General features: G+C 41.2%; 1 protein-coding gene across 5 annotated transcripts in view; it reads right to left on the bottom strand.

Annotated features, from left to right (window-relative positions):
- GABRA4 (gamma-aminobutyric acid type A receptor subunit alpha4) overlaps window positions 1–2,704 on the bottom strand; it is a 245,452-nt gene extending 242,748 nt beyond the window's left edge. The window contains exons 1-2 of one of the 5 annotated variants that reach the window (XM_044945908.2): window positions 1,801–2,689; window positions 1,269–1,387 (exon numbers count right to left, since the gene is read on the bottom strand). In XM_044945908.2, coding sequence (XP_044801843.1) covers window positions 1,269–1,387; window positions 1,801–1,886 — 205 coding nt within the window. In that variant the 5' untranslated portion in view covers window positions 1,887–2,689. Of the gene's footprint in view, window positions 1–1,268; window positions 1,388–1,800 lie in introns of all 5 variants that reach the window. The other 4 variants (XM_044945909.2, XM_006069949.4, XR_006641275.1 and 1 more) reach the window with 4 other exon arrangements.
- Window positions 2,705–20,302: the final 17,598 nt, after the last annotated feature.

Raw genomic sequence — 20,302 nt, 5'->3', positions numbered from 1 at the left:
ACTCCCCATCCTTATCTCCTAAAACCCTCAAAAGGAAGCACAAATGCCTCAGTGCTTCTAATACTATGATATTCATCAGAAAGTATCTGATAGCATCCCAATCATTGTGGGTTTGTCTTTTAAGTACACAACTTGATGTGGGTTCCAATATTGCCCATGCCATTTATTAAGTGTGAACTTGGACCAGTTGTTTATCTTCCCAAGCCTCAACTTCTACACCTGTAAAACAGGGATAGTAATACCTTTCTCTCGGGGTTGTTGTAAGGTTAAACAGTAAGGTTCCTTATCCTTTAAGGTAGAGCCTATGTCTTATTCGACTCATTTCCCAAGAAGTAACTAGATCAGACTAGTGGAAAGAACAGGAACTTGGTGGTCAGGAGACATGGGCTGAGGCTTTAGGTGAAGACTGTTCTCACTGAACTGGACTGAGAGGATATTTGAGGTTAAGAATAGTATCTTGAGATCTCTGTGAACCTGGTGCCTAGCACAATGCTTGAGATTCTCATTACATAAGCAAAGGGACTATGAATACGAAAAGAGAGCAACGATGCCGTGAATGGATGTGCCTCTGTTAGATCCTTTATACATATTTACTTTAGGAAGAAATAAGGCAGAAACATCCCTGACTTCAAAGTCTTAGGAGGGAAGTAAACAGCCACCTCTTCAAATAAAGTAAAATTTGATCCCAGGGTAGAAAAGAATAGGCAAGGACTGGGTTCTCTAGGAGAGCAGACAGCTTCGTGCCCTAGATTCATGTCCTAGGTAGAACAGGGTCGAGGTTTTGGCTGAGAAACTAACACCACGTGGGAGGACAGGGGACTTAGAATCAGCTGTCCAAGTGCAACCTGTTCTGAGCAAAGTGGCCAAGTTGGGAGAAGTCCATTCTCAGGGCGCAGAGCAGCGGGCCAGTTGAGCCCCAGGTTCCCATTTTTGACTCTTTCCCTTCACCCTCCCCCGCCCAGCAGTCAGGTCCCAGGAGGTAATTAGTGTGGGGGAGACGCAAAGCTGCTGAGGGGGCAGGGAGATGGGAAAGTACCGGTGGGGGCGGTCTTCTTGTCAGAGGTCTTGTCAAACGAGGGGAGAGGGAGAGAGAGGAGACGGAGAGGGAAAGGCGGGGGGGGGGGGGGGGGAGGGGGGAGAGAAAGAGAGACTAACAGATTTTTCATTTTTGCATTCCAGGCATACCTAATGATATTCCCACAGACAGACAGGCAGACGCAGAGAGAGACATACACAGGACACACTTGCGCGTTTGAAATCGTTCATACCCCCAAATCCAGGACGCAGCCTGTTGTCATAACCATCGAGTAAACTGTCCAGGATGCGGGTAAAATTTTCTGGGCATAATTTCTCCTCCTTTTGGTTCTGTCCTGGGGATTCGTTTAAACTGCAAACGCACACGCACACACATACAAACATACAACACACACAAAAAAAAAGACAGGAGGAGGGGTTATTTTAAGAATCGATCAACGAACAGGTGGAAACAGGTTTATGTTCTAGGAAAAGAGTCTCTCGCTCCAAACTAAAGGAGTCAGGGCTGAGGGATGGGGGAGAGAGAAATGGCCCAGGGAGGCGCAGCCCGCGCACACGGACCCCAGTATCCACACTCTTCTCGGACCCCGCGCCCCTGCTGCTCTTGGCGTTTACGCGTTCAGAGCAAAGCCGGACTCCGCGCCCCTGACGTTACAGCGGAGACCAGAGGGTCTGGTTCGCCTTGGGAGGGGCAGGTGGCCAGAGGAGACCCAGAACTGGCCCCTTCTTCATCTTCCCCTGACCCCAGCACCCCAGGGAACTCACCAAGCCGCCAGGCACAGGAAGTGCAGGAGGGCGAAACTGACCCCGAAGGACATCGCGATCGCGGGTACCTTCTTGGCAGAAACCATCTTTGCAACATGCCATACTTTAAGCCTGTTCAGGTTTCCAGGCTCTCCAGATGCCCTGAGCAGGGTGCGAGGCGAGGGCAGAGGCTCTCCGCGGCGTGCGCACACTCGCGCTCACACTCGCCCGCGCTCACACTCGCCCGCGCTCAGCCAGCCCCAGCCGCGGTGGGCGCGTGTGTGCACGCGGGCCGGGGAGGCGGATCCTGCCTTTCCTCGCCCCCTCCTTTTCTCGCCGAGCTCTCCAGTGTATGAAGAGCTGTGTATACCGCTCACACTCTTTCTTGCCCGCACCGCGAAGCGGCCAGAGTTAACACCTGGAGCACTGATACCGAAAGGCTGAGCCGAGTTCTTTCCGACGTTTAACTCCTGGGCGTGAGACAGGGGCTGCAGCCTCTTCTCGAGCTCTCGAGCCCCGGCGCCAAGTGTGTCCCCGCCCACGGCTAAGCTTAGCCTCCGCTTCTCCCTCCGGTGGCATTTGGATTTAACCCCTGAAGCTCTTCTCTCTTTAGGTTGTCGAGGACCTGTCTGTACCCATTTTTAAGGCTGGAGGTGGAGAAAGGGCGAGATGGATGGGCTTTCTGGGCGAAGGGGTGGGAGATCTTGATGGGGAGGAGGAAATCAAGTCTGGACAGAAACAACCTCTGGGACTCTCCCCTTCAGGTGTTGTGGGGCGGCGGAGGAAAGAAAAATCTTCTTAGTAAAAGGGATTGCAACTGACTGGTGCTCTCTCGCCAAACTGTTAGAAGGTGGACTTGAGCCTCATTGTGTTGTCAACTCCTTTGCCAAGCTGTTGCTGCAAAGATAACAAATTCCTCTATGCTACCCGCCGCCGCCTGGCACGCACATGCCCCCTGCTTTGCTGCTCCATCCTTTCTCCGGAGGGAAGAGAAGTGGAAACAAGGGACAGCAGGTCAAAATCACTTTCACTTTTTGAGACACTTGACACTTTTTCTTTCACTGCAGAGCTGACTCCACATCCAGAACGCATCAGGGAGCAGGGAAAGGATGTCTGGGGAAAGGGAAAGGAGAGAGCAGGAAAAGTGTGTGTGTGTGTGTGTCTGAGAGAGAGAGCTGAAAATCAAAGGGATGCCTCAAAGTTCACTAATGACTTGAAACACTTGGCAGTATAACTTTAGTGTTGTATTGAACAGAGATAAGCACTTTCAGTAGAACTTTTAAAAACTTTAGTTATTGATTCCAAGAAGGAAAGGTGTCTGTCACCTTAATAGTGATTCCTATGGAAAGACTTACATGTTGAATCAGTGACCTAAGTAAATTTCTGTATAGGTCCCTAGAACCACCAATAATTATGCTCTGTTTAGAACTTTGATGATTTGTTCATAATTTGATGACTGGTGGACTTATTTGATATGGAAACAATCAAACCAAGGGAGTTTGGGGTTTGTGTGTGTGTGTGTAAAATGCAAATTTCTCCTGCCATATTAATCAACAAGAAATGTCACAGCCATCAGCGATTTCTGGCCTCCAAATGAGAATGCAAGCTCCGCTAGCTTCAAGGCTTTGGATGCTGCCACCCCCAGGGTGATTGCTGAGGAGCCCAGGGAATGCTAGAAGCTAGGTGACTAAGGAAAACAGGATTGGCTCCACATAGTTGAGATGCATATGAAAGGAATGAATTCAGGGAGCCTAGAGGGTTGCATCTTCCTATACATAGAATGCTAAATTCCTTAATACCTGATCTTTGATGTTCAAACTCCCTGCCCCTTTTGTTGCAAACTAGTATATAGACTGACTTTCCCCCTGCGCCCTTGAAGCCGTTTTCTCAGAGCTACTAAGATGCTGTCTCCTGGGATCAGAGTCCTAAACATTCCCACCAAATAAAATAACTCTCTAGTTTCAGGTTGTATTTATATTTTTTAAATATAAAACTGAAACTTGTTTGTTTCAGTCTCCTAGTTAAATTTTTTCTTACAAAGAGGAAGACTTTCTTAATTGCCAAAAATGCAGAAGAGCCAGAGGTATACACTCTCACTATATTCTGTACTACTTCCTTCCTGGCTTTTATTACATCTCACTCTAATTCGGTCTGTATCTTTCTCTCAAAGACTGTAATCTCCTGGAGGTCTGGAGCTGGGTAACTTTTCTTATCTGAGTTTACTTTTTTCTATTACAGTGCATGACACCTAGTACAAGGACAAGAAATATTTATTGAATGAACAATTAAATTAATGAATAGCTTGTTTCCAAGTCCATCTTAATTAACTTGGATGAAACTCAAGTTCAAGCAAGCTTTTGGGGAAAAAAAATGGAAATACTAGTGTATTTCCCAAATAAGCCATGAAAACATTTGTCTCCTCAGATTATCTACATAAAAGATGCTAATACATTATATTATTATGATATCAAACTCTATTATTATATCAAACTATATTATTTCTCCAATCTTAGTGCTTTCCTACACTTTCTAAAATCTAATTCAGTATTCTTTACTTTTCTTTACAATTGCCATTAAATATGCATATAAAAAACTGCAGGGCTTCCCTTGTAGCTCACTTGGTAAAGAATCTGCCTGCAGTACAGGAGACCAGGGTTCGATCCCTGGGTTGGGAAGAGCCCTTGGAGAAGGAAATGGCAACCCACTCCAGTATCCTTGCCCAGAAAATCTCATGGACAGAGGAGCCTGGTGGGCTGCAGTCCATGGGATCGCAAAGAGTCGGCCACGACTGAGTGACTAACACTTACTTGCTTATATATAAAATAAACAATAGAAAACTATGACCTTGGGGAAAAGAAGTTCCATATTGTTAAAACAAATAATCTTAAAATATTAATTTTAAGTATGTAAAACTAAAACCTCACAAAATATAAAAAGAAGATTTCTCCTTCATATAGCTATTTCCAATTTTATTTTTGCTAACTGACGTCTAGTACTTGAAATCAACTGAAGATAATAATAGAGACATTTATATTTCATTTTTTTACATCACAGACTTTTATTTACGCTATCTAAGGGCTTCCCACAACTGGGTATTGTTTTTGCTTTGGCTTCATCCCTTCATTCTTTCTGGCATTATTTCTCCACTGATCTCCAGTAGCATATTGGGCACCTACTGACCCGGGGAGTTCCTCTTTTAGTATCCTATCATTTTGCCTTTTCATACTGTTCATGAGGTTCTCAAGGCAAGAATGCTGAAGTGGTTTGCCATTCCCTTCTCCAGTGGGCCACATTCTGTCAGACCTCTCCACCATGACCCGCCCGTCCTGGGTGGCCCCACACGGCATGGCTTGGTTTCACTGGGTTAAACAAGGCTGTGGTCTGTGTGACCAGATTGGCTAGTTTAGTGTGATTATGGTTTCAGTGTGTCTGCCCTCTGATGGCCTCTCACAACACAGACCATCTTACTTGGGTTTCTCTGACCTTGGATGTGGAATATCTCTTCACGGCTGCTTCAGCAAAGTGCAGCCACTGCTCCTTACCTTGGACAAGGGGCATCTCCTCCCGGCTGCCCCTCCTGACCTTGAACGTGGAGTAGCTCCTCTCGGCCCCTCCTAAGCTCGCACAGCCACCACTCTTGGACCTGGAGTTGCACCTCTCGGCTGCCGCCCCTGACACTGGGCATGTGGTAGCTCCTCTAGGCCGCCGCCCTCAAGTGACTGGTGATAGAAGCAAGGTCTGATGCTGTAAAGAGACATATTGCATAGGAACCTGGTATGTCAGGTCCATGAATCAAGGCAAATTGGAAGTGGTCAAACAGGAGTTGGCAAGAGTGAACGTCGATATTCTAGGAATCAGTGAACTAAAATGGACTGGAATGGGTGAATTTAACTCAGATGACAATTATATCTGCTACTGTAGGCAGGAATCCCTTAGAAGAAATGGAGTAGCCATCATGGTCAACAAAAGAGTCTGAAATGCAGTACTTGGATGCAATCTCAAAAAGGACAGAATAATCTCTGTTCATTTCCAAGGCAAACCATTCAATACCACAGTAATCCAAGTCTATGCCCCAACCAGTAACACTGAAGAAGCTGAAGTTGAATGGTTCTATGAAGACCTACAAGAGCTTCTAGAACTAACACCCCCAAACCATGTCCTTTCCGCATAGGGGACTGGAATGCAAAACCAGAAAGTCAAGAAACACCTGGAGTAATGCAATTTGGCCTTGGAGAACAGAATGAAGCAGGGCAAAGGCTAATAGAGTTTTGCCAACAGAATGCACTGGTCATAGCAAACACCCTCTTTCAACAACACAAGAGAAGACTCTACACATGGACATCACCAGATGGTCAACACCGAAATCAGATTGATTATATTCTTTGCAGCCAAAGATGGAGAAGCTCTATACAGTCAGCAAAAACAAGACCGGGAGCAGACTGTGGCTCAGATCATGAGCTCCTTATTGCCAAATTCAGACTGAAATTGAAGAAAGTGGGGAAAACCACTAGACCATTCAAGTATGACCTAAATCAAATCCCTTGTGATTATACAGTGGAAGTGAGAAATAGATTTAAGGGACTAGATCTGATAGATAGAGTGCCTGGTGAACTATGGATGGAGTTTCCTGACATTGTACAGGAGACAGGGATCAAGACCATCCCCATGGAAAAGAAATGCAAAAAAGCAAAATGGCTGTCTGGGGAGGCCTTAAAAATTGCTGTGAAAAGAAGAAAAGTGAAAAGCAAAGGAGAAAAGGAAAGATATAAGCATCTGAATGCAGAGTTCCAAAGAATAGCAAGGAGAGATAAGAAAGCCTTCCTCAGCGATCAATGCAAAGAAATAGAGGAAAACAACAGAATGGGAAAGACCAGAGATCTCTTCAAGAAAATCTGAGATACCAAGGGAACATTTCATGCAAAGATGGGCTTGATAAAGAACAAAAATGGTACAGACCTAACAGAAGCAGAAGATATTAAGAAGAGGTGACAAGAATACACAGGATAACTGTACAAAAAAGAGCTTCACGACCCAGATTATCATGATGGTGTGATCACTCACCTAGAGCCAGACATCCTGGAATGTGAAGTCAAGTGGGCCTTAGAAAGCATCACTACGAACAAAGCTAGTGGAGGTGACGGAATTCCAGTTGAGCTATTTCAAATCCTAAAAGATGATGCTGTGAAAGTGCTGCATTCAACATGCCAGCAAATTTGGAAAACTCAGCAGTGGCCACAGGACTGGAAATGGTCAGTTTTCATTCCAATCCCAAAGAAAGGCAATGCCAAAGAATGCTAAAACTACTGCACAATTGCACTCATCTCACATGATAGTAAAGTAATGTTCAAAATTCTCCAAGCCAGGCTTCAGCAATACATGAACCATGAACTTCCAGATGTTTAAGCTGGTTTTAGAAAAGGCAGAAGAACCAGAGATCAAATTGCCAACATGCACTGCATCATCAAAAAAGGAAGAGAGTTCCAGAAAAACATCTATTTCTGCTTTATTGACTACACCAAAGTCCACTTTGTGTGGATCACAATAAACTGTGGAAAATTCTGAAAGAGATGGGAATACCAGACCACCTGATCTGCCTCATGAGAAACCTATATACAGGTCAGGAAGCAACAGTTAGAACTGGACATGGAACAACAGACTGGTTCCAAATAAGAAAAGGAGTACGTCAGGGCTGTATATTGTCACCCTGCTATTTAACTTATATGCAGAGTACATCATGAGAAACGCTGGGGCTGGAAGAAACACAAGCTGGAATCAAGATTGCCGGGAGAAATATCAATAACCTCAGATATGCAGATGACACCACCCTTATGGCAGAAAGTGAAGAGGAACTAAAAAGCCTCTTGATGAAAGTGAAAGAGGAGAGTGAAAAAGTTGGCTTAAAACTCAACATTCAGAAAACGAAGATCATGGCATCCGGTCCCATCACTTCATGGGAAATAGATGGGGAAACAGTGGAAATAGCGTCAGATTTTATTTTTGGGGGCTCCAAAATCACTGCAGATGGTGACTGCAGTCATGAAATTAAAAGACGCTTACTTCTTGGAAGGAAAGTTATGACCAACCTAGATAGCATATTCAAAAAGCAGAGACATTACTTTGCCAACAAAGGTCAGTCTAGTCAAGGCTATGGTTTTTCCAGTGGTCATGTATGGATGTGAGAGTTGGGCTATGAAGAAAGCTGAGTACCAAAGAATTGATGCTTTTGAACTGTGGTGTTGGAGAAGACTCTTGAGAGTCCCTTGGATTGCAAGGAGGTCCAACCAGTCCATCGTAAAGGAGATCAGTCCTGGGTATTCATTGGAAGGACTTATGCTAAAGCTGAAACTCCAAGGAGAAGGAGCGACAGAGGATGAGATAGCTGGAAGGCATCACCAACTCAATGGACATGAGTTTGAGTGAACTCCGGGAGTTGGTGATGGACAGGGAGGCCTGGAGTGCTGCAATTCATGGAGTTGCAATGAGTTGGACACGACTGAGTGACTGAACTGAACTGAACTGAACTGAAGGGCTTCCCTGTTGGCTCAGATGGTAAAGAATCTATCTGCAGTGAGGGAGACCTCGGTGGATCCCAGACTTGGGAAAATCCCCTGGAGAAGGGAAAGATTAACCACTCCAGTATTCTTTCCTGGAGAATTCGATGGACAGAATAGCCTGGCAGGCTACAGTCCGTGTGGTCCCAAGAGTCAGACACGACCAAGCATCTTTCAGTTTCACCTTTTTCATATATTATTAAAGAAGTTACATGTTGGATTTACAGTCTAAATGTTTAAAATATATATATCTATACACATGTATATTGTGGTGTTGGAGAAGACTCTTGAGAGTCCCTTGGGTTGCAAGAAGATCCAACCAGGCCATTCTGAAGGAGATCAGCCCTGGGATTTCTTTGGAAGGAATGATGCTAAAGCTGAAACCCCAGTACTTTGGCCACCTCATGCGAAGAGTTGACTCATTGGAAAAGACTCTGATGCTGGGAGGGATCGGGGGCAGGAGGAGAAGGGGACGACAGAGGATGAGATGTCTGGACGGCATAACTGACTCGATGGACATGAGTTTGAATGAACTCCGGGAGTTGGTGATGGACAGGGAGGCCTGGCATGCTGAGATTCATGGGGTCGCAAAGAGTCAGACATAACTGAGCGACTGAACTGAACTGATACACATGTATGTATCACCAGTTTAGTCGCTCAGTTGGGTCTGGCTCTTTGCGACCCCATGTATTGCAGCATGCCAGGCTTCTCTGTCCATCACCAACTCCCAGAGCCTGCTTAAACTCATGTCCATTGAGTTGGTGATGCCATCCAACCCTCTCATCCTCTGTCGTCCCCTTCTCTTCTAACCTTCAATCTTTCGCAGCATCAAGGTCTTTGCCAATGAGTCAGTTCTTCACATCAGGTGGACAAATTACTGAAGCTTCAGCTTCAGCATCAGTCCTTCCAATGAATACCCAGGACTGATTTCCTTTAGCATGGACTGGTTGGATCTCCTTGCTGTCCAAGGGACTCTCAAGAGTCTTCTCCAACACCATAATTCAAAAGTATTAATTCTTCGGCGCTCAGCTTTCTTTATAGTCCAACTATCCCACCCATACATGACTACTGGAAAAACCATATCTTTGACTAGATGTTGGTAAAGTAATGTCTTTGTTTTTTAATATGCTGTCTAGGTTGATCATAGCTTTTCTTCCAAGGAGCAAGTGTCTTAAAATCATGGCTGCAATCACCATTTGCAGTGATTTTGGAGCCCCACCAAAAATAAAGTCTGTCACTCTTTTCATTTTTTCCCCATCTATTTCCCATGAAGTGATGGGAGCAGATGCCATGATCTTAGTTTTCTGAATGCTGAATTTTAAGCCAACTTTTTCACTCTCCTATTTCACTTTCATCAGGAGGCTCTTTAGTTCTTCTTCACTTTCTGCCATAAAGGTTGTGTTATCTGATATCTGAGGTTATTGGTATTTCTCCCAGCAATCTTGATTCCAGCTTGTGCTTCATCCAGCCTGGCATTAGATATATATATATTGTCGTGGTCTGGGGGCAAGTTGGAAAAGAATTTGCAGACAATAGACAGAATGAGAGGGAAATAAAGTTTATTACAGTGGGAGACTCTATTAGAACAACGGGCCAGCTCAAGGCAGAACCAATGTTGAACAGGGTCCTTAATCCACTTTTATGCCCATGGTACAAGGAGTGGGATAGGGGTCTTGTGGGCCATTTGCTGATTGGATGAGGCACATATCCTGTGTTGGGTGGGGGAGTAAGGAAAATATCTTCTCCCTATGGGGTAGGAGGGGAGACAGGTTATACTGCTCAAGAGAACCTGAAATCTGTTCATAGTGACAACATGAGGGAGGGAAGGATGATAAGGGTCTATTTTTTCTGTTCCTGCATTCCAAGACTGTCCTTGGTTTTATCTGCTCTTTTGTTCTTGGGTCCCCACATATATCTTGTCACTATGAACTTTAAAATAAATCCAGTATTGAAAAATTACAATTTACTCCTGCAAATATCACTCAATATGCTATTATTTGGGGCTTTCCTGTTAGCTCAGCTGGTAAAGAATCCTCTTGCAATACAGGAGACCCAGCTTTGATTCCTGGGTCAGGAAGTTTACCTGGAGAAAGGATAGGCTACCCACTCCAGTATTCTTGGGCTTCCTTGGTGGCTTAGACAGTAAAGAATCTGCCTGCAATGTAGGAGACCTGGGTTTGATCCCTGAGTTGAGAAGATCCGCTGGAGGAGGGCATGGCAACCCACTCCAGTATTGTTACCTGGAGAATCCTCATGGACAGAGGAGCCTGGAGGGCTACAGTCCACGGGGCTACAGTCTATTCTCAGTCGGACATGACTGAGCAAGTAAGAACATCACAGCACATGATATTATGTGCTAATTATGAACATGATATAATGTTCCTATCCATTAAGATCCAGGCTGTAAATAAATTTTTCTTATAAATAGCTGTGTAGAAATATGAAGAAATTAAAATTATACCCATAATTTCCTTCTTTAAAGTTAACCTAAGTCTCTGATTGCTATATTCAAATGCACTACCCCCTAAACATCATGACGTTAAGCCAGCAACATATTATAAATGTATCATAAAGGATTACATTTGGTATGGAGGGATGCAAATAATGCGTATCACCTTATTGTTAAAGTCTTAGGATGGATACTTTGTCTACAATGCCTAAAAAATGTCCAGAAAATTCATAAAAAATTTTGTATTCATGTAAATATGTGCATTTTTCTGTGTGCTCTTCATAACTTTTATTAGATTCCCAAAGCCTGTAAACAACTACAGTATGGACTAATATTTTCACATAAGAGATGACATATATAATAGAAAAATTAACCAAAGAAATGAATATCCATTTGTAGGTAATGTGTGACAAACATCTCTACCTCATTTGATAAACAACAACCAGTTTCTATAGACTATTATGTAGACTTTGAGTCTACATTGAAAGTGCTTGGCCCAATTTTTGTCAATTTATTCAATAGTCTTAATTGGTACACAGAATTTTGAGCAATAATAAAATGTATGATTTGAAAAGTTTCAATCCGTTTCTCTTTCTTTCTGTTAATTATTTCTGGTAAAATATTGAACCAATTTAAACTATTTGAAGAGGGTAATGGTGTGAATTACTATAAATTCTGAAGGAATGGATATCCACCTAGCTGAAACATTTCAGTTCTGAGAACGTAAAAGCTATTGACTATTTTTACATTAATGCATTTCTCTGCACTAAATATTTAGGGTAGGTGAGAAGAACTGTTTGATGCTCTCTGGTCATGTCTTTCCTTATTTGTATTAAAACAATGATTTTACAAAAATTTACCAGCATGCTGGCCTATTGTTATTGTCTAGTTGTAGATTTGTATCTCTGCTCTTAAGGCATCTCGAAACTGTCTGTTGTTTTAATGGTTATTACTTTAAAAATGGCATAATCTGGGGTATCTTAACAGAATCTATTTGAACAAATACATCATAAAATTAATTGATTATTTCTCCCAAAATATTTATTTCTCTTTGCCATATAGTTAATGCAGATTTAGTTTTTCAATGTGATTACTTGAAAGAGAAAATAATTTAAGCAATATGTGTATCTTATCTGAATAATTTCTATACATGAAATTTGGAAAGCCAGCTATTATATTAAAATTATAAAATTATTGATTAAATATTTTTGTGATTGTCCATGATGAAGTTGGACAATGAAGACAGTGTGCATGCATGCATGCATACCAATTGCTTCAAACCTGTCCCACTCTTTGCGACCCTGTGGACCATAGCTGGCCAGGCTTCTCTGTCCATGGGATTCTCCTGGCAAGAATACTGGAGTGGGTTGAGGTGCCCTCCTCCAGGGGATCTTCCCAACCCAGGGAACTCAAACCTAAGTTTTTTGTTTTTTATGTCTCTTGCATTGGCAAGTGAGTTCTTTATCACTGAGGCCACCTGGGAAGCCCATGATAGTATCAATTAGTTATTAATAGCTAATCTTATTTGAATCTTCAAAAAAAATTTTTGGTTAGGTATTATTTCCCACATCTTATAGATAAGGAAACCAAAGCTTAAAAATGCTAAAAAAAAACCCTTTGCCTGTAGTTACATGACCAGAAAATGGAAAGATCAAGATTTTATTCTATTTCCTTGTGGAACTACTTAATAAAATTTACTTTTGTAGTTTTATTTGATATATGTGTATATTGTAAAATGATTACCACAATGATGTTAATTAACACATCCATCACCTCACACAGTTACCTTTTGTGTGTGTGTGTGTGTATGTGTGAGATAAGATCTACTCTCAGCATATTTCATGTATACAATGCTGCTGCTAAGTCACTCAGTCGTGTCCGACTCTGTGCGACCCCATAGACGGAAGCCCACCAGGCTCCCCTGTCCCTGGGACTCGCCAGGCAAGAACACTGGAGTGGGTTGCCATTTCCTTCTCCAATGCATGAAAGTGAAAAGTGAGAGGGAAGTCACTCATTCATGTCCAACTCTTAGCGACCCCATGGACTGCAGCCCACTAGACTTCTCCATCCATGGGATTTTCCAGGCAAGAGTACTGGAGTGGGGTGCCATTGCCTTCTCTGCATGTATACAATACAGTATTGTTAATTATAGTTATCACACTATACTTTAGATCCTTAAAACTTATATTTTTAATTGAAAGCTTGAAATCCCTTTGATCAATGCCTTCCCATTTCCCTCACCCCCAGCCCCAGACAGTCACTAATCCACTTTTTTCCTATGAGTTCAATTTTAAAATTTTACATATAAGTGAGATTATACAGTATTTGTCTTTCTCTGTCTGAATTATCTTGTTTCAAGAGTAACACAGGATTAATGCAACAAATTTGGGAAGTCACTTAGTGATACATATACACACGTTGAACATGATCATAACGTATGATCGGGCCATCCCATGCCTATTTTATAGCCCACTGAAGCTGTGTGTATCACAACAAACTGAAAAATTCTTAAAGAGATGGGCTTCCCTGGTAGCTCAGATGGTAAAGAATCTGCCTACCAATGCAGGAGATGCAGGTTCAATCCCTGGGTCAGGAAGATCCCCGGACAAGAGAATGACAACCCACTATAGTATTCTTGCCTGGAGAATTCCTTGGACAGAGGAACCTGGAGGGCTACAGTCCATGGGGCTGCAAAGAGTCAGACAGGACTGAGTGACTAACACTTACCTGCTTCCTGAGAAATCTGTATGCAGGTCAAGAAGCAACAGTTAAAACTGCACATGAAACAATGGACTGGTTCCAAATTGGGAAAGGAGTACATCAAGGCTGTATATTGTCACCTTGCTTACTTAATTTACATGCACAGTATATCACATGAAATGCCGGGCTGGATGAAGCACAAGCTGGAATCAAAATTGCTGGGAGAAATATCAATAACTTCAGATATGCAGGTGACACCACCCTTATGGCAGAAAGCAAAGAGGAACTGAAGCGCCTCTTGATGAAGTGAAAGAGGAGAGTGAAAAAGTTAGCTTAAAACTCAACATTCAAAAAATTAATATCATGGCAGCCAGTCCCATCACTTCATGGTAAATAGATGGGGAAACAATGGAAACAGTGACAGACTTTATTTGGGGGGACTCAAAAATCACTGCAGATGGTGACTGCAGCCATGAAATTAAAAGATGCTTGCTATGACAAACCTAGACAGCATATTAAAAAGCAGAGACGTTATTTTGCTGACAAAGTCCATCTAGTCAAAGCTATAGTTTTTCCAGTAGTCATGTATGGATGGGAGAGTTGGACTATAAAGAAAGCTGAGTGCCAAAGAATTGATGCTTTTGAACTGTGGTGTTGGAGAAGACTCTTGAGATTCCCTTGGATTGCAGGGAGATCAAGCCAGTCAATCCTAAAAGAAATCAGTCCTATATATTCATTGGAAGGACTGATGTTGAAGCTGAAGCTACAATAATTTGGCCACCTGACATGAAGAACTGACTCCTTGGAAAAGACCCTGATGCTGGGAAAGATTGAAGGCAGGAGGAGAAGGGGACGACAGAGGATGAGATGGTTGGATAGCATCACCGACTCAGTGGACATGAGTTTGAGTAAACTCCGGCAGTTAGTGATGGACAGAGAAGCCTGGCGTGGGGCAGTTCGCGGGGTCACAAACAGTAGGACACAACTGAGCGACTAAACTGAACTGAAGCTCTCAAACGAGACCTACAAAACAGTGTATTATTTGTAACAATGAAGACTGTTAAATTTTAGTTGTTCAGTTGTCTGATTTCTGTGACATCATGGACTATATAGCCCACCAGGCTTATCTGTCCATGGAATTCTTTAAGAAAGAGTACTTAAGTAGGTAGTCATTCCCTTCTCCCAAGGATCTTCCTGACCCAGGGATGGAACCCAGATCTCCTGTATTGAAGGCAGATTCTTTACTATCTGAGACATGAAATACCAACTAATTAAATGTCCTTTAACAGGGAAATGGATACATTGTACTGTGGTGTAAATGAAGCACTATAAAGAAATTAAAATTAAGAAAATCAGGTGCATATATATGTATCAATTTAGACATATGCCAAGAATATGTTGTATGCTGTTTATGAGTATGCATGTAGTCATAAACTTGCATGCAAAAATAAATACCAAATTAGAGATAATGGCTGTCTGTGGAGAAGAGAGGAACAGAATAGAACATTGGCTACTTCAATTATTTATCTAATGAAGCACATATGGCAAAATGTTACATATTGACAAATGCAGTGGTAAAGACCTGAGCCTCCATAATATTACTTTTAGGTATTGTTCTGACCATCTATTGCTATATAAAAAACCATTACAAAACTCGCTGATTGGAAACAAGAAATTTATGACTATCTCTCAGCGTTCATGGTATGACCAGGCTCATCTGGCAGTTCTCCCAGAACATCTGGCACTTCTGGAAGTGCCTCACCTTGTTGCAGTAACTGGGGCTGCAATTAGATGGTAACTGGGGCTGTGGTTATCTAAAGGTTTGACTGAGCTGGCCAGGAAGATAACTTATGGCTTCACATCACTGACACAACATCCAGGATACCTGAAGCAGTTGGAGGGCTGACTGGATACCTCTCTTCCTCTATCTTTTGCTTCATTACTTACTTAGCTTGGATTTCCCCACAACATGATGGTCTCAGGACAGCCAAACTTTTTTACATGGCAATTGGCTGCTGTGAGACTTAAAAACAAGCCTTAGAAGACAGAGTGTAACCACAATTGCATTCTATTGGTCAAATCGAGTTACAGGACCAAACCACATCATGCAAATAGGATACCCATGGGAGGCATGGTTCACTGAATGGCCATCTTTGAAGACTAGCTGCATATGTACTCTTCTCTAGGCCTGAAATAGTTCATGGAAAAACTGAATAGCATTTTACACCAGTGGTGTGAAGGTTAGTTTCCTGTGTCAACTTGGCATGGCTACAGTTCCCAGATATTTGGCCAAAAATTATTCTAGATGTTTCTGTGAAAGTACTTTTTAGATGAGGTTAACATTTAAATCGAAGTTTTGAGTAAATCATCCAATCAATTGAAAGCCTTAAAGAAAAAAAGACTGACCTACCCAGAGGAAGAGAGGATTCAGCCAGGAGACCTTCAAATTTAAACTGTAACTCTTTCCTGGATTGCCAACTTGCCAACTTATCCTATAGATGTAGAACTTGCCAGCTTCCATTATTGTGTGAGCCAATTTCTTAAAATCAATCTCTCTTTCTCTCTCTCATTTCCTATTGGTTCTGTTTCTCTGCAGAACCCTAATCTAACACAAGTGGTATGGTGATATAAGACTAAATGCTTGTTGAACCTCTGCAGTATGAGAAATATTTAATGTTGTGTCCATTCAACAAGTAAACATATTCTTTCCTTTCAAATGCCACTAAATCCTTCCCCAAATAAGTAGTATGAAATGATTTTAGAGTCTTGAATATTATCTTATAATAAGATATCTTATTGCCATTGTTGTTCTTAGGATGGACAGTTTTTTTGTGACACAGTTAAGGGTTCACTCGTGATATGTGAACACATATAAATCTTAAACATAGATAAGTCATAATTGAGGCTTTAGATAAATCACTCTATTTGAATTTTGTCTTTTTGATTTTTAAATCAGTCAAATAACACACGTTCATTATAGAAATTTTGGAGAATACAAAAAACTAGCAAAACCCCCCAAAATTATGTAAAATATAATTATTCAAGTAAGGCACTTCTTAACTTGGTTTAAGGATAAAAAAGGGCTTAACTCTTTGAAAAAATTATTGCCATCTGCTTTATGAACTTTAACAAAAACTGTATATAGTGAATATATTTGGCAACTGAATAAGTCCAGGTAGTAAAGATGTGGAATACATTCTGTATCTTATGCAATTTATTGTATGTACTTACATTACTTTTATCAATTTTTTACTAGTGATATGAGGAGACCCGCTACTTAAAATATATTCATAACTAGAATAAAAATTAAATTAATCTAAAGGATGTATTTATTTTCACTAATCATTGTAGACACAAATATTTTAGCCTTTTAAAATGCTTAATACCAAAAACCTTTGAAGACAGGCATAATGACAGATATTTGTATGTCTTTTTCAGTGCTTTTTTAAACTTCAGTACAGAATCTAACACATAAATCAGATTCACACAAAGTAAACAATTAAAGTATCACAGGTGTATACTGACTGGCCATCAACCCAGCATTTGGAACTAAATTTTCCAAACAAACCTAGGAATGCATAACATGACACAATAGCAATATTACTATATTTGATCCACAGAAGACTACGAAGCTAGACTGCTCTTCATTACCATCTGGTGGCTACTGCATGGAGTGGCATTAACCATAATTTTAAAAGAAAGTTAGAAGAACTAAATACTTTAGAATAGAGAAAACCTTAGTATTATTGATGAATATTAAGAATGAACGAGGATAAAAACCAAAGAAGGATTTGGAACTTTCTTTACAATAAAAAAGTATACCATAAAAAGTTATTTTTTGGAAACAATCTATAATGGACAAAAGTTGAATATATGCTAAATAATACTTTGAACAGCATAAGAACTCCATATCACGCAATTGTTTTACAGCACAAAAGACAATGTACTTTTTTTCTTCTAGTGGTAAATTAGATGTAATCATTTTTCTGAATTTACTAAATATTTTGGTCATCCATGTATCTTCACATGCCATTTGCCAAGAAATACTCTTCTATTTTATCTACCTGGCAAACACTTGTATACCTTTAGAAATTTAGCTTAATGGTACCTCACTGGAGAAGTCTATCTGTGCAGTCCTAGTTGAAGGCTCAGTTATCCATCCCTAGAAACTGCTGTTGCTAGTCTGTTATCATTTACATAATGTTTTTATTCACGACTGGTTGACTTCCTCAGGAGAGGTGATGGTGCCCTACTTATCCTTTTAAGATCCTAGTTCTAAGCATTTAACATATATTTAAATAAATATATCCAGGAAGGAATAAATATTCCAGCAAGGAATGAATCCAGGAAGTTCATTGTTCTTTAGGAAATTTAAACCAAAGGAAACCTTCCCCATTTTACACTCAACAGATGAAACAAGGACAGAAGGAGATTTTGGAGAAAGAAAATGGACATATTGATGTTTTAAATTTCCCACTTCCATCACAGAATCACAAAGCCAAACTAGAACCAGAAAATCACCTAGTTACGCTACAAAATTTTAAGTATGAGACTGAGGCTCAGAAAGAATCTTGGACTTTCCCAAGTTTCTACAACTAATAACTACTGGAATTAGTATTTGGACCCCCTATCAACTGACACTTCATCAGCGAGGTTTTTACTCTACTGGTTTAATCCCCGACTTCTTTTAGGAGAAATCTTAGTTCTAGAGAACTGGATTGTAAAAATTAAATACTCTTTTAGGGATCTGAATTCTGTACTTGATCCATGACCTGTGCTGTGCTGTGCTTAGTCACTCAGTCATGTGCGACTCTTTGCAACCCCAAGGACTGTAACCTGCCAGGCTCCTCTGTCCATGGGGATTCTCCAGGCGAGAATATGGGAGTGGGTTGCCATGCCCTCCTCCAGGAGTCGAACCCAGGTCTCCCGCACTGCAAGTGGATTCTTTACCATCTGAGCCACCAGGGAAGCCCTGATTCATGACCTAAACTATACATATTTACAGGCAACTTAAGAAATCGTTAATTATGTTATACGACAATATGAAATTCAGCTGAACCTTGAACAGTATAGTGTGAACTGCACCGATTTTATGCAGATTTTTTTTCCATAAATACATTCTATAGTTCTATAAGATCCACAGTTGATTGAATCTGAAGATATGGCACTGCCATTAAGGAGGGCTGACTCTAAAGTAATAAAGGAATTTTTCACTACGTGAGTGTGTCCATGCCTCCAAACTTCTCTACCGCATCTCATTGTTCAAAGGTCAACTGTATATTTAAATTTCTTAAAGTGCTTGATTTTGTGCCAACTGTTCTGTGAATTTACCCTAAGGAAACAGCAAGTCATGCATGTCAAGATTATGAGCTCAATAAGCATTAGGATATCATCATTATTAATACCTTTTTATTTTTTGGCCACACTGCCCAGGATGTAGGATCTTAGTTCCCCAACCAGGGATTGAACCCATGGCCTCTAGAGTGGAAGCATGGAGTCTTAACCACTGACCCTCCGGCTAAGTCCACATTATTAATATTTCTGAAAAGTATAGACTCTCTAATATAATTTCTGGTATCTTTCTTCGACTATTAAGGGATATCCTTTAGAGCTGAGTAGGAGGTTTTTGAGATTCTCCAAACTTACCTTGCTTTTGCTGTTTTTTTTTTTTTTTTTTTAAATTTATTTTTGGCTGCACTGTGTCTTCCTTGCCACATGAGGGCTTTCTCTAGTTGTGGCAAGCAGGGGGCTACTCTATTTGCAGGGTGTGGATTTCTCCTTTCAGTGGCTTCTCTTGTGGCAGTGGCACATGGGCTATAGGGTGCTAGGGCTTCAGTAATTGTGGTGCAGAGGCCCAGCTGCCCCATGGATGTGGACTCCTCCTGATTCAGGGATTAAACTTGTGTCCCCTGCATTGGTAGGCCAGTTCCTAACCACTGAACCACCAGGGAGGTCCATACCTTGTTTTTTAACCAAATCCACAGAATGTCACTATAAAAATAAATGACATAGTCTTTTGGAATGTGTTTTTAATAAGATATGCAAGTTAAAATCCAGAATCAGTTTACATCTTTGAATGTATATTTGCTGCCATATCATCCAGTTGTTTTGTTTTTTTCTTCATCTTCAGAAAGTACATTTCTAGGGAAAAAATGTTTTGGCATTTTCAGCCTTAACATTTATAGTTTCACTAATTTTGGCATTTCCCATGGTGTCTGGCACACAGTTATTTGTAATTTCTGTTAAAGCGTAAACATAAATAGTGGATGCTGAGAGGCCAGGAAGCAGGCAGAGCCAGTCACTTTGTTGGTCTAAGCCAAGCATAGTCCTCAGCTGAGGCCAAACACCATCTGACTACGTGGTGCCAAGGGTTAATATCTCATAGACAGAAACACTCCCCAAGTGATTAAAAGTAAAAAAAGTGGTTCTTGGTAAAGAATAAAATTCAGTAAGATTTTAAATTTTAGTGAATGCTAGAAATGTAGCAAATGTGATTTGAACAGAATCTCTGGGAAGGAGCCCTTTGATACTGAAAGAAACAGGAAAGTGAGATTAGTGAAGTAGCACATTCAGTATTTATAAAGTAGAGGCTGAGAATAGTCCAGCTTAACTTATGCTCTGTGTTTGCTGTGCTCAGTTGCTCAGTCTTGTCAGACTCTTTACGACCCCCTGTAGCCCTCCAGGCTCTTCTGTCCAAGAGATTCTCCAGGAAGAATACTGGAGTGGGTTGTCATTCCCTTCTCCAGGGGATCTTCTCAAATCAGGATCAAACCCAAGTCTACTGTATCTCCTGCATTGGCAAGCAGATTCTTTACCTGAGAAC

The sequence above is a fragment of the Bubalus bubalis genome, chromosome 7 (assembly GCF_019923935.1).
Source record: "Bubalus bubalis isolate 160015118507 breed Murrah chromosome 7, NDDB_SH_1, whole genome shotgun sequence".
Classification (NCBI taxonomy): Eukaryota; Metazoa; Chordata; class Mammalia; order Artiodactyla; family Bovidae; genus Bubalus; species Bubalus bubalis.
Note: the sequence above shows the minus strand (reverse complement) of the source record. Positions and strands in the feature narration are given on the sequence as shown.